This window comes from Accipiter gentilis, chromosome 15 (assembly GCF_929443795.1).
Source record: "Accipiter gentilis chromosome 15, bAccGen1.1, whole genome shotgun sequence".
NCBI lineage: Eukaryota > Metazoa > Chordata > Aves > Accipitriformes > Accipitridae > Astur > Astur gentilis.
In genome coordinates, this window is record NC_064894.1 from 24,865,062 (window position 1) to 24,877,927 (window position 12,866).

At 43.4% G+C, this 12,866-nt stretch overlaps 1 protein-coding gene across 7 annotated transcripts in view; it reads left to right on the top strand.

Moving 5' to 3' along the window:
• Positions 1-12,866, top strand: part of FYN (FYN proto-oncogene, Src family tyrosine kinase) — a 140,612-nt gene that overhangs the window by 89,115 nt on the left and 38,631 nt on the right. For all 7 annotated transcript variants that reach the window (XM_049817872.1, XM_049817877.1, XM_049817875.1 and 4 more), the window contains 2 exons: positions 10,678-10,935; positions 11,536-11,632. In XM_049817872.1, the coding sequence (XP_049673829.1) occupies positions 10,689-10,935; positions 11,536-11,632 (344 nt within the window). In that variant the 5' untranslated portion in view covers positions 10,678-10,688. The remainder of the gene's footprint in view (positions 1-10,677; positions 10,936-11,535; positions 11,633-12,866) is intronic.

Sequence of the window (12,866 nt, forward strand, 5' to 3'; positions counted from 1 at the left end):
ATCTTGAATGCTGGTATCTTTTCAAGAGACAGAGGGAGACAGAAAGACAGAGACAGAGAGGAACAGGCCTTTTGGGGCATAGGTCCATGTGTATAAGTTTCAGTACTACCTCCTAGAGTTCCCTGGGGTAGCAGTGGGATGTAGGCAACCTCGTTGGGCTTTGTGATACTGCAGGGTCCACTCTGAGCCAAGCAGTATTGATCCACCTTTGGAGACAGGGATTTTGCTGTGAATCACTGGTCATCAGCAGAAGCCAAGGAAGGGGACAGTAGCTGCTCTTTTTCCTCCCATTCTTGTGGATTCTGCCTCAGTTCCCCTCCTGTTACTCATCCTCTCTCTGCCAATTGCCCCATCCAGGTTTGTGTACGTTTTTTTTCTGTTTCTAGGGGCATTTCCTGGCTTTTTGGCACTAGCGACTGTGTGTGGTTAGAAGGAAGGGGAGACTGACCATAGACTTCCTAGAAGACATCCCTCGTGGCACAGATACAGCTTGCGGCAGCACAGGATTGTAGAATACGGGGTTTGTAGGGTAGTTGGCAAAACGGAGTTGAGAATCGCTGATCTGAGTGGCCTCGTGGTCGGACTGTATACATCAATGCTGTCACTCTTCTGTAAGAGGGAATGCAAGTTAGGACCTGTGTCCTTCCACATCCCATTGTCCAGGGTGTTTTTCACTACCATCTCAGCCTCCCACTCTCTGGTTTTCCAGATTTCAAAATCTCGGCTAAAAATGGACTAGATGGTAATGTGTCATCTTTGTAATCCTGGCAAATTCATCTCCAGGCAGTATCCCAATTCTTGCCTGTCTGGTTAACATGGCTTAACCTGTGTGCCTCTGAAGTTATTTTCTGGACCAAGAACGTCACATTTTACTCACTGTGGTGGGTTGACCCCGGCCAGCAGCTAAGCCCCCACCCAGTCACTTGCTCACTGTCCCCCAGCAGGATGGGAGGGAGAATCGGAAAGGCAAAGGCAAGAGAGCTCATGCTTTGCGATAAAAACAGTTTAATAAGCAAAGGAAGTAAAAAGAAAACCAGTGGTGCAAAGGCACTCACTCACCACCTCCCACCAGCAGACCGATGCTCAGCCAGTCTCTGAGCAATGGCTGCTTTCAAAAAACTCAGCTTTTATTGCTGAGCACAACATCGTATGGTGTGGAATATCCCTTTGGTCAGTTGGGGTCAGCTGTCTCGGCTGTGTCCCCTCCCAACCTCTTGCCCACCCCCAGCCTACTTGCTGCAGGGGCAGATTGAGAAACAAAAGACTTGTGCAAGCACTGCTCAGCAACAGCTAAAACACTGGTGTGCTCTCAACACTGCTTTGGTCACAAACCTAAAGCACAGCAGGGTTCGGGCTGCTATGGGGAAACTTAACCCCATGGAGACCCAGTACACTTACCTAAGCTGCCATACAGAAGTAAGCTGTCATGCACTGAAACCACAGTGGCAACAGCTGGGTTTGAGAAAACAGATCTCACCAGTAGCACTTTTTTGTGTGTGTAACTGTAGGCAGAGTTTTCGCGTCTTCCCATTACTGAGGTAGTCAGTACCTTCAGCGCTCTGGTTGTTCACTGGCCTTTGTCACCATGTGGTTGCCACCTTGTCTGGGCTCTCTACCTGTAAGCATCTTTGCTGTTGTAGCTGAAGCCAGTTGCAGTGATGATGAGAAGACGGGGGATTTCTTTGTGAGCTGGCCACAGGCAAATTTTTACTCCTATTTAGGAAGGAGAGTATTTTTTCCCCAATGTAACTGGACAAATAAGGAATTTAAATAACACTTATAAAATATTAGCAGTAGCAACCTTGGTGAAATGAGAGCCCCTTTGGGAGGGAACGGCATCTGGAATGGTCTTGAAGTAAGTCATCTCCTGATTTGAGATGCATCTTGCTCCTATTTTCTTGCTGTCACATCCTCCTAGTTCTTCAGTCACAAAACAGAAATCAGACAAGGTGGAGAAGAGGTTAGTTTCGTTTGTGCATAGGCAAAGGGCGGGGGGGGGGGGGGGACCAATGGGTTTCTTTAGAGAAAATCTTTTTCTATGCCTCTTACATATTCCAAAGAAGCAAACAGGCAGAACTTTTATACCGGTCCCTTTCCCTTTCCCCCCTTCCTTCCCTGCCCGTCCTGATTCACATTTTGCATTCTGCTCCATGCTGCTCCCATACTGCGGATCAGATGAACACCCATTAATCCCGGGTAGATTCTAAAAATAAGAATGGAAAGAAAAAAACACAGAACAGTGTGAATCAACCTGCAATCATCTTTCTGTTCTCTTAACAGGGGAAAAGAAAGAGGAAATCAGTGGAGACACTGTTTCACTTCTCTTTCCAAGATAAAATGATTCTGGCATTTGCAGCAGTTGTTCTCTTGACACAGGTTTTCTAATTTATATACTTATAAAGGCACTTTAAAATTTAGGCACATTAGCTCAAAATGCTTATGCAGACCATACACCCACTTCTCTCTGCTCATGAATAGAGCTATCACAAGCAGCCTGATGAAGGAGGAATGTAGCTTGAAATTACACTATTGAATTTACATAGTGTTCTCGTGTGTTACTCAGAAGCAAGGATAGACCCACCCTTTGGGGGGTTTAACTGTAGAGTAAGCAGTGTGTTTACTGTGTGTAGCTGCTGCCTTTAGCTGTTAATTTCAAAGCTTCTTTTAACTCGTTTTAAGCACACACACGCACAAAAAAAAAAAAAGGTAAAGAAAAGAAATCCTATGTGCAGTTTTCAGTCTGACTTGCTCTTCGGTTTATGAATGTAAAATCTGCAGGCCTTCCTTTTCAAGTTAGCTATACGTAAGCTTCTTTCTTTTAGATTACAAGTGAAGTTTGGATGTTGGTGGGAAAAGAAAAAATCACAGAAGAACCTCTCCTCAGAACTGATCTTCCTGTGCTGCATTTTTCTAGGGCATCTTTTTTTTAAAGTAATAAAAGCCCTGAGACAGTACAAGGTGTAACTCAGTTACTGTTACTTTAAGAGATTGGAGGGTGAGACTCTGCTTTAATCGCTTCTCATGTTTTGTTCTGGTTTGGTTTTGCTGAAAGGGATGTATCGCAGAGAGTGGAGAAGAATTCAATGGTTTTTGAAAAAGAGGAGGCCATGACATTCACAGACTCGGCTGGCAAAGAAGCTGCAGAAAACCGAAAGGGTGGCGACGTGTCCTTTTGTGGGCAGTGTGGAGCGTTTGTCTTCTCTTCTTGCATCGGTTGCATGGGGGAGGTTTTGATTATGGCTGCTCGAACAGCCACATTGTGCTAATGCATCTTCTTGTGGCCTCGCCAGGTGACCTCCCCACCAGCCAGCGACCAGCCAGTCCCACCACCACAACTGTCCCTCAGACAAGCACCACACCTGGACACGGTTATTGTCCCTCCCGCCCGGCTGGAACGCTGACTTCTTTTTTTTCTCCCTAGCTTGTAACAAATGTATTGTGTAGATACATAGATAAGAAATAGATTGTCTAGATTGTAATAAATCTCTTGCCGGGGAGCGACCATACCCCACCAGCAGGACGATGGATCTGTTTGTGAAGACATTCATTGCACTTTCTTCCTGGCATTTGATGGCCACCTGCCCTGCCCCGTGGACAGCTGTGCTCACAACCTCTGGCAGAAGCCAAGGGTCTGGTTGTAGTTCAGTGAAACCGCTGGTCCTGGCCTCCGAGGCTGGCTGAAATTAAACAGGCAAGAAGCAGCCCAAATCTTCATCTTTTCATAACTGACTTGTAGTTCAGTTCCCAAAGGGGAAAAAGGGGGAAGGCAAGCACAGTGCTATAGTTTGCAGACATGTGTTACAACTTAAACATTGTCTGTAGTGTCAGGAAGCTGTCATTTCCAGGGCCACATCCCCAGTCACTCAGTAAATGGGGAGGAACAGCAGGGCAGAATATGGCACTTCAAAGCTCCTTGCAGGGTCTGCTCTTCTCATGGCAGCAGGAGCTGCTCCTTTTCCTGAATCCCTTCTGCCACCACTGTAGAAGACTTCTGAAGCAACTTTATGCTGACAAGAAACAATAGTAAGAGCACTCCAACACTGTAAAAGGCATTTGCTTTGAGCCAGAGCAGTATGGCAGCAGGAGCTCATCTAAGACTGCTCTTCCTACTCCTCCGGCCATGGATATCCTTTGACACTGGGCAGTGGCCTGACTTTGGACTGCTGCAGACAAACAAGCAATTAAGCTGCTGAGATGTTTCTGCTCAGCCCACTAAAGCAGAATCCAGGAGAGAAGCATTAAAGGACTGCCTTCAAAAATCAAAAGAACGCAGCCCAGGCATTTTTCAGTGCTGTTTTTCTCATGAAAACGCTGTTTCAATGCAATCATTGATCCTGATACATACTTGGCTTGAAGTTTTGCCCTGGTGTTTCTGGGCTTTTGTTCAGGAATACCATATTGTGTATGTGAGATTTTCTGCATATCTTTAATAGTAACAGGACATTCAGTGGTAGTACTGTGTCTTCTCTGATTTACATTTTTTAATGCGGTATGACAGGTGTGGTGCACATGTAGATTTGCAGGCATTCTACACAAATCCCCAGTCTCCAGTCTCTCTCAAGGCTGAACCAGATCTATCACACTGCAGTAAAATTCTATTCTTTCTATATCAGGCCAGTAGTATAAAAATTATATGTATATGTATAGTAACCTGCAGCCCACAAACCTGAGAAATAATGAATAACACCCAAGAGTTCGAATTATTTTACAGTATTTGTTGTATCTTTCTGACCTGCTTTATGATTCCTAAAAATTGTGGAATCACTGGTCAAGCTGGAATGAAGGCAGTCCTCTGAAAGGTCCCGGAGTTAATAGATAAAAACAAAAATAACACAACAAATGTTGCTATTGTATTCCGTCTGTTGAGTTTGAATTGCCTTGAAACTGACACAGAATTAATTCTGGAAATCCAAAATCCTCCCATCAGCATAGATAGAAGTCAAAGAGAGGTCAGCAAGCAGACAGCATGAGAATTACTGACCTACATAGGACTAGTTTTAAGTGCCTATTTGTTGCCTAACTTGAAATGCCTTCCTAACGACTTGTAATGGTCAAAGTGAGTGAGCAAGACTTTTCTGAAAATTGGGGGTTTTAATGTGTCTCAGGCTTGTGTTTCAAAGTATGTACTCCATCAGTTTCTCTCTAGGGAGCTACTAATGGTGGCATGGAAAGTAAGACATTTCAACTTCAGGGTAAATTTCTGTGTTGTTTATTCCCCCTATCCAGCCTGCAGGAGGCATTCCACAGAAAACTAAAGTCTCTTTTAAAAATTCTTGTAGTTCTTATTCTTGGAAAGCCTTTTCTGTCCCTCTTGCATCTTCACGGTAACTCAGAATGTGACATTTTGAATATTAAATCTTACTGTAGCTCATGAAATTTGGCTTATTTGATGTCACAGACTGATACTTCTGTGGTGCTTTCAGCAAAACATAAAACACCAAGAAGATATCCCTTAGAGAATATATTTTTCACAGCCATGCTGGATGCAACCCTTGGTTTGATTAACAAGCATGTTCACCACAGAGACTGAATAAAAGCCAAGGATTTTGTTTTTCTCATTCCCTTTTAACATAACTGTTTCTTAACGCAGATTTCCTGCTGGTGCTTTCCAGACAAGATTTGTTAGATTTGGTCAGAAAAAGACAGTTGACAGTTACCAGTCATCCAGTCTTTCCCTTTTGTGTCTTGCACTGAAAGAAGTTCTCCTAAAAATATACCATCAAATTTTATTCCAGAGAAAACCAGGAGGAAGGACAATGTGCCCTGCTGGGTCTGAACCTGCTCCATATCTCTTCAGCAGGTTGGAGCCCTCTCCCGTGGTGGTCTCTTTTCTTACAGAAGGGGCTGGAGGACAGAGACCATGGCATGGATAGGAGGGTGCAGAACAGGCAGGTTTCCCTTGCATCTCGCTCTACCCCTCTCTGAAGCATTTTAAAGACCCACTTTCTCCTACAACACCCAAAAAATCAGGTTCTGAAGAGGTACTGTAACTCAGAGTTTCAGCTGCAAGTTGCAAAATCTCATGGAAAATCTTCTGATGTTCTGAAGGAGTCAATTTACACCAGTCTTCCTCACATCCATCTTTTCCTGAAGGCTTACAACTGCAGAAGCTAGGCTAAGCAAAGGCTTACCAATACTTTTTGCTTTTCAAATATCACATGTTGGAGCTTTTACTTTTCAAATAGAAGTATGAAAAATTTACCTTTCCTGGTACTCCTGGACTTTTCCTAGGCTTTGATTAGCTAACAGAGGACTGCTTTTGTTTCTGTTAATGGAGTGGATGTCTGGCTTTGGCGGGTGTTTCAGTCTTGGCTTCCATTTTGTATCAAGAACTGACAGAAAAACTGAAGGAGGGTGATTTATGATAATAATAATAGTGTTAATAACATCTCCTTAGCCTTCATCTGTTTCCTAACTGAAAGTAATTAAGGTGCTATGACTATGTAAATAATTAATAATTATATGATTTATGTTATAACTTTGTCAAATAACATTTCCACCATGTGGGAGGAAACTACTATTCTGGTTAGGCTGATGTTGGATTGCTTGCAGTGTGAATGTTGGAGTCCAAGAAACATAGCAAGGACAGGAAAGGAGACAAATAACATAATGGTTATTTTCATGTGTCTCTAAGGAAGTATCAAAAATCATGTAAATGTTTTATGTTTTCATGAAAACACATGTTTTATATTGACCATAAAATCACAACTTTAAAATAAACAAATTCAACTTGCTTGCATTAGAAAAGTTCATTTTAATTAGGCTAGTTACATACCTTTTAACAATACCAGTGTCAAATTATGACAATGTTGCGTGACCCATAACTCACACATCTGAGAAATGCTGCCGTTCCTAATGGAAATGAATAAAACCTTGTTCCTTTACTGTAAGTTGCGCAGCATGTTGGATGGACAATGTTGTATGCTCATCCCTAGAGAGTTTAGTGTAAAACAGCTCCAGATTTTGTTTGGTGATCTCAGAGCTGGCTGAATAACTCCAGCCTTCCACAGCTTCAAATGCTGACATGCAGGAAGATGAGACTTTCGGATATTAAAAGCCTGCTCTGTGATACTGAAGGAGATTAGTTTTTGGAATCCATTCATTGACACAAAGGCCAATGCTGAATGGAGGTTATATTTATTGTCTATGAAACCCCTGAGTTAGCTGAAATCACTTTAAGCATGTACATGCATACATGTATTCTCTCACATTTAGCCAACTCCCCATGATGCTGGTTTCTTTGAGACAGGAACAGACAACTTTCAGGGACTTGGCTTGAAAAGATGCGTGCATGTAACACCCTCTGTCACATTTTACAAGAGGCTACAATCAAGCAGTCTTTATGCTCGGATTGTCTAGACACTGTGACAAAGCAGGAGAGGGCAAGTGAAAGAAAAAGCCCTTTTTGTCAGTCATTCACTTTGCATCGAATTCTCCTTCCCTGTGTGCTGCCATTGCCAGCAAAAAGATGAAGGGAGCAAAAACCAAACAAAAATCAAGAAACTGACAATTTGCTGGTTTTCTATTCATATCATTCCTTATAAAAAGAAAACCGCAAACCATTACTTTTCTGAAACTACCTGTACATATGTATACCATCTCCTGATTTATTAACCTCTTTCAGAATTAATACTTTGAACAATTTATTTTTTTGCAGCTGATTTGTTGTTTTAACTTTTTCCTCATCAATGTGTAAATGAAGTGTGTAGGGCTGTCTTGTCAGCACTTGTAAATTGGTATGCGAAATCTCCCCAGATTTCAGTGGAGATTTTTCTCTCTGCTCAGCTGAACGTTTGTGAATGAGCAACAAGAAAACCCCTTTCTACTCACCACTCTCCCAGATTTCATGTTTCCCATGGTTTTTTTTTCATTCTTTCATTTTTTTTCCTACTTTTTCCCATGAAAACACATGGGAAAAAATAAGAGGAGAAACAGAGTTGGGAGGGGAAAGGGAGGAGGTGATAGAGTTTCACAGGGAGGTAAGTTTGCAAGCCAACGGAAAGGCTGCTGAGATTCTTCTTTAAATAGTAAAGCCTGCATATCACTTAACTGTTTTGAGGTGAATAAGCGTATGTACCTTTTAACCAGTCTGCTTTAAAGGCTCACTCTTCCCTGTTTGTATGGTCAGTGCCTCTCTCTGCCCTTTCTCTCGAGCTGGGATTTCCCTCGTGGCATCTCCCATGTAGCATTTGCTCGCTACCTGTGTTTTGCTCTCCACGCCCCGGAGGCGCGCTCCTGCAGAGGCATAGCAGGGTCCAAGCAGTGAGTCCCAGACCCATCCCACCCACCCAAAGCCTCCCTGGGCTCTGCCCGTGCTGACAACAGCGAGACAAGCCATTGCCCCGTGGGGCTTTCACCCTCCCTGTGGTCCTGCTTCACTCCCTGGCATCGCTCGTGGGGCTCCTCGGCTCTGAGAGGAGCTGGGAAAACCTCACCTCTGAGTGACATCTCCAAACAGAGGGTCTCCAGAGCCAGACCGTCCTGCTGTTGAAACGGGCAAAAGCAGCAGACGTATCTCCATAAGCAGTTTTTCGCAGGTGATACGAAGCTGGCTGGGTCACCTCTTCTGCACCCATCGCCGTCCCTGTGGGCTCAGCTGGAGTCACTGCTGGTCCCGGGGGTGGACAACCTCGAGCCCCCTCCAGCACCGACCCAGCCAGCACGGCTGCCGCAGCAGTAGCAGCAGCAGTGTGTTTTGCAGCTTCCAGGCTGCAAACCCCTTTCCCTCGACCTGTTGTGCCTTTAGTTTCTTGAGGGATCCCAGCTCGTGCCACCTATTGCAGCAAGGGCAGAGTCAGGAGTCCTTGCTTCTGTTTGTGTAAAGAGGCTTAAACATTTTGGTGAGGGAACTCTGCTGAGTGGATGTAGTGTCTTGAAGGAAATAAAGAAATGCAAAAAGGGCACCTTTAAGTTAAGCGAACAGCAAGAGACAGTAGACCTGTGCTAACAGCAGGCAATACAGCTCAGGGAAATACGTTAAAAATGGTGCTTGTTTTTCTGAACAGGCTTGTAGAATAACTGGAAGTATCTTCAAATTGAAGAAAATAACCTTCAACAGAAGGGTTTTTTTAATTAGGCAGGTTAGAATTAGGAAGCACGTATCCGGACTGTAGACTGTCACAGACAAGCAGGGAGCTGCTGCATAGTTTTTCAAGCATTAGCAGCGGAGGAATATGCTTTTTCTGAATCCCATGGGTTTGTCAAAACCAATTTCCTGTGTTGATGTTGGGGTAAGGCATACAAAACATCCAGCATGGCAGCTACAGAAAAATGAGGATATTTGAAAAAGGATAGGCTTTTTATTTACCCTATGCGATTGATATTGGCTGAAATGTGGAAATAATAAGGGGGGCGAAAAATGTGCTTCTCTATACTTTTCCTTTTTTGTGTTCTCTGCATTTTCTCCCTGTTTATTCATATATTCTGGACAAAGCATGTCTAGTAAGTCTAATTTTTTAAAGATTTTTCTATTGTCATTGCTCTTCTTGCAGCCCTAGTGTTTAGAGTATGTTGTTTCTGTGCCAGGTTACGTTAAGAGTCACTGTACCGGTTCAGATCAAGGATGCATCCGGATGAGTATCTGATTCCCTAGATTCATCACACCCAGCTTCAGAAACTCACATTTCGTGTCTAGATTCAGCTCGAGTCAATAGGACAGAGTTCAGTAACACCACCACATGGATTATAAGATGTTAGAGCTCGCAGATGAAAGGCAATATCAGGTAACAGGACTAAACTTGGAGGGCTGCTTCTAAGATGTGGTGAATCACCCTCTGTCTCCCTCCACCTAGAGAGAGGTAGGCACCTAAAATGAAGAGAGATTAACCCTGGCCCTGGTAGTGCCCCATGAGGGTGCTGAACAAGAGATTACAAGAATTAAAAAACTTAGAGAAACCTTTTCCAAGCCGTACCCTCTCGTTTCCTCCTGTCCGGGATCTAGACTTTGAGATGCTCTGCATTTGACATGTTAATTCTTCTGGGAGTTTCTCTAGTTTCTTAACTCACGTATACCTTTGGCAGCCCCACCTTCTGCTACCAGCAGGTTTTACCGTTCAGTTCAGTACTGCATAAAAGGGCGCTTCCTTTTAGTTTAGTTGTGCCATCTGATAGCTCCCTCCTACTTTCCTGTGCTGTGATAGCTATCGGCTCATTTTGTCTGCTTTTCTGCCTGTCACGCAGAGCTCCAGCAATGGAAAAAGGTTGTATTGCCTTTAGGTGAAGTCAGCTCTTGTGTACTTGGCAAGGTCCAACATGAGCCGTGAGCTGAGTGCCTTCCTCTGTGTTTTGGAGGGCAGACTTGAACACCTCCAGTTGCACTTTTTGGCCGAGTCCTTTGCCTCCCAGTCGTGCTCTCCTGGCGAAGGGTGAGCAAAAGGGGTTTCATCCTCTTGCTGCCTCCCTGCAAGCCATTGCCTGGCAGGGCTGGGCAGAGAGCTGCCACTACCCTAAGAGCAGGCAGGACCTCCTTCCCCAGGTCTCGATGGGAAACCACTGCGAGGAAGGTTTTGTGTGAGCTTTTCCCAGTGTGTTGCTCTTTAGATTCAAACCACTGTGGGGTTTTCTCAAAGTACTTAACTTTTGAGTGGTGAACTTAATTTGATCCTCGTCATGTGTGGGTTTAGGGGAGATCTGGTGAGCATCAAGATATGAACACCTGTCTTTTCCTTCCTCTCCTAGGATTTTAGATAATGGGCTGTGTGCAATGTAAGGATAAAGAAGCAACAAAACTGACTGACGAGAGGGATGGCAGTTTAACTCAAAGCTCAGGCTACCGCTATGGGACAGATCCCACTCCGCAGCACTATCCTAGCTTTGGTGTGACTTCAATCCCAAACTACAACAACTTCCATGCCACAGGAGGCCAAGGACTGACTGTGTTTGGTGGAGTCAATTCCTCCTCTCATACAGGGACGCTGCGTACAAGAGGAGGAACAGGTGAGTTTCAAAGTCTTCTTTCAGTGCTCTTAGTGAGTATCAATCACGTAATTACAGCAGAGGCACAACTGTCTCAGCATGCTGCTTTGGGAAAGAGTTATTTCATTAAACGGTGCAAAGAATTGAGGTAGGGGTGGAGCTGGGTCTTCAGTCCTACCTTTGCTAACGTGCAGGTGCTCGTTCACTTCAGGGTTGAGAAATTACGTATACATGCCCAATTCGGCTGACTGACTGCTTCATCCCTCTACCAGGGAACGGAAAGTGTGGTCTGAGCCACCTCAAGTAGTTGACAGCAAATACTTGGCATGGCTATGTCTAAACTCTCTCTTCAAACCCCCTTTGCCCACTTGGGATCCTACACTGTGTATGGGTACCAAACCAAGAGTACTGGTGACTGTACAGAGTGAAGGAGGCGACATGCCCGCTGGCTGCATAAAAGTGGAGGGATTAGAATGGTTGTCCAAAGAGTAGGAGGCTTCAATTTATTTTCCTCCTCAGCAGCCAAAGTAGCTTACATTTGGCTTAGCCACCTCATCTCCTGAGGCTCCTTTCCCTCCTATTTTTTGTGATGGAGTGTAACTCACCTATCTTCTTCTTTAGGTGTAACTCTTTTTGTGGCGCTGTATGACTATGAAGCAAGAACAGAAGATGACTTGAGTTTTCACAAAGGAGAAAAATTTCAAATACTTAACAGCTCGTAAGTTTTAGGCTTGGAAATGTGCTCTTTAATATTTTTAAACTTATAACGTTGACAATTATATTTGCTTATGTTATTAGTAAAATCTAATGTTGGATATTCAAGATATATAGGGGGTTTACTCTATGCTTAGTAACTTGTCTTTGCATTTAGTGCACTTTTGCAAAGTGCCTTATTATTAAAAAAAAAAACCACCAACCACATGCAGCTTTACTTCAAAAATAAGTTTTAGATTGTGTGATTCACTGCTTACATTTCACAGTAAACTCACATGCAGAACTGAGAGTACCAGCTCTGTACTTTACCAGTAGTCACAGAAGTTCTGCAAGGCATGTGCTAACACTCTTTGCAATCTGCCGCAAGTATCTCTACACAGAAACGAGCTGAAAACTGATTCACAAAAGAGACGTTACCCAGACTTGCATGCCAATTTAAAAGCATTTTTTTTTTTCCTTTTAAAGGTAGGTGGTACAGTCAGAACATGCTAGGAAGTTCTGTTATGTGAGAATGCACCATTGTACAGTTGCATTTGGCATGAAAACCACGCTTCCATCCTGGAAATCATCAACTTAAAATTAATTTTATTAACTGCCCATAGAAAAAAAATCCCTTAGCAATTTAAAAATAACATCTAAAACTTACTGTGCTACTGACCTATATCTGAACATCTTGTAATTCTTGGCTAAGAACATAAAGTTGAAGGCTCTGTGTTATGTTCAGTATTGCTATCACATAGAGGTAAAAATGGGTTAACAACCAAGTATGTCACTTTCTAGAGGCTTTGTTACATTGCTCTCATCTTTTTTTCTTACACTATGTGACAGTGAGGCAAATTCATCCCTGGTGCAACTCCTGTTAATTTTAATAGAACAACTCCAGGGTTGGACTTGGCTCAATGTGCATTAAAGTAAAAAAATAAATAAATCAGGTAATTCTGCAGAATATTTCATGAAGCCATGAAGCTGGAGAGCTTTGATGTAGATGAAAGCACAGAAACTTCAGTTACGACTTGTAGAGGGAGCAGCAGTTTAAAAACCTCTCTACTTCTAAATTAGCACTTGGGAAAAAAACCTTTTTTAACCTATCATCCATTTTGTTCACGTTGCCTGCTGCTTTCCTAACCTTGCACAAACTATGCCATAACTTGAAACAAGAAGAAGTTCCACGCATTATAAATTCCTTACACACGCCAGTTGATGAAATCAGGGGATGCTTATGGGGACTTGCGGAGCAA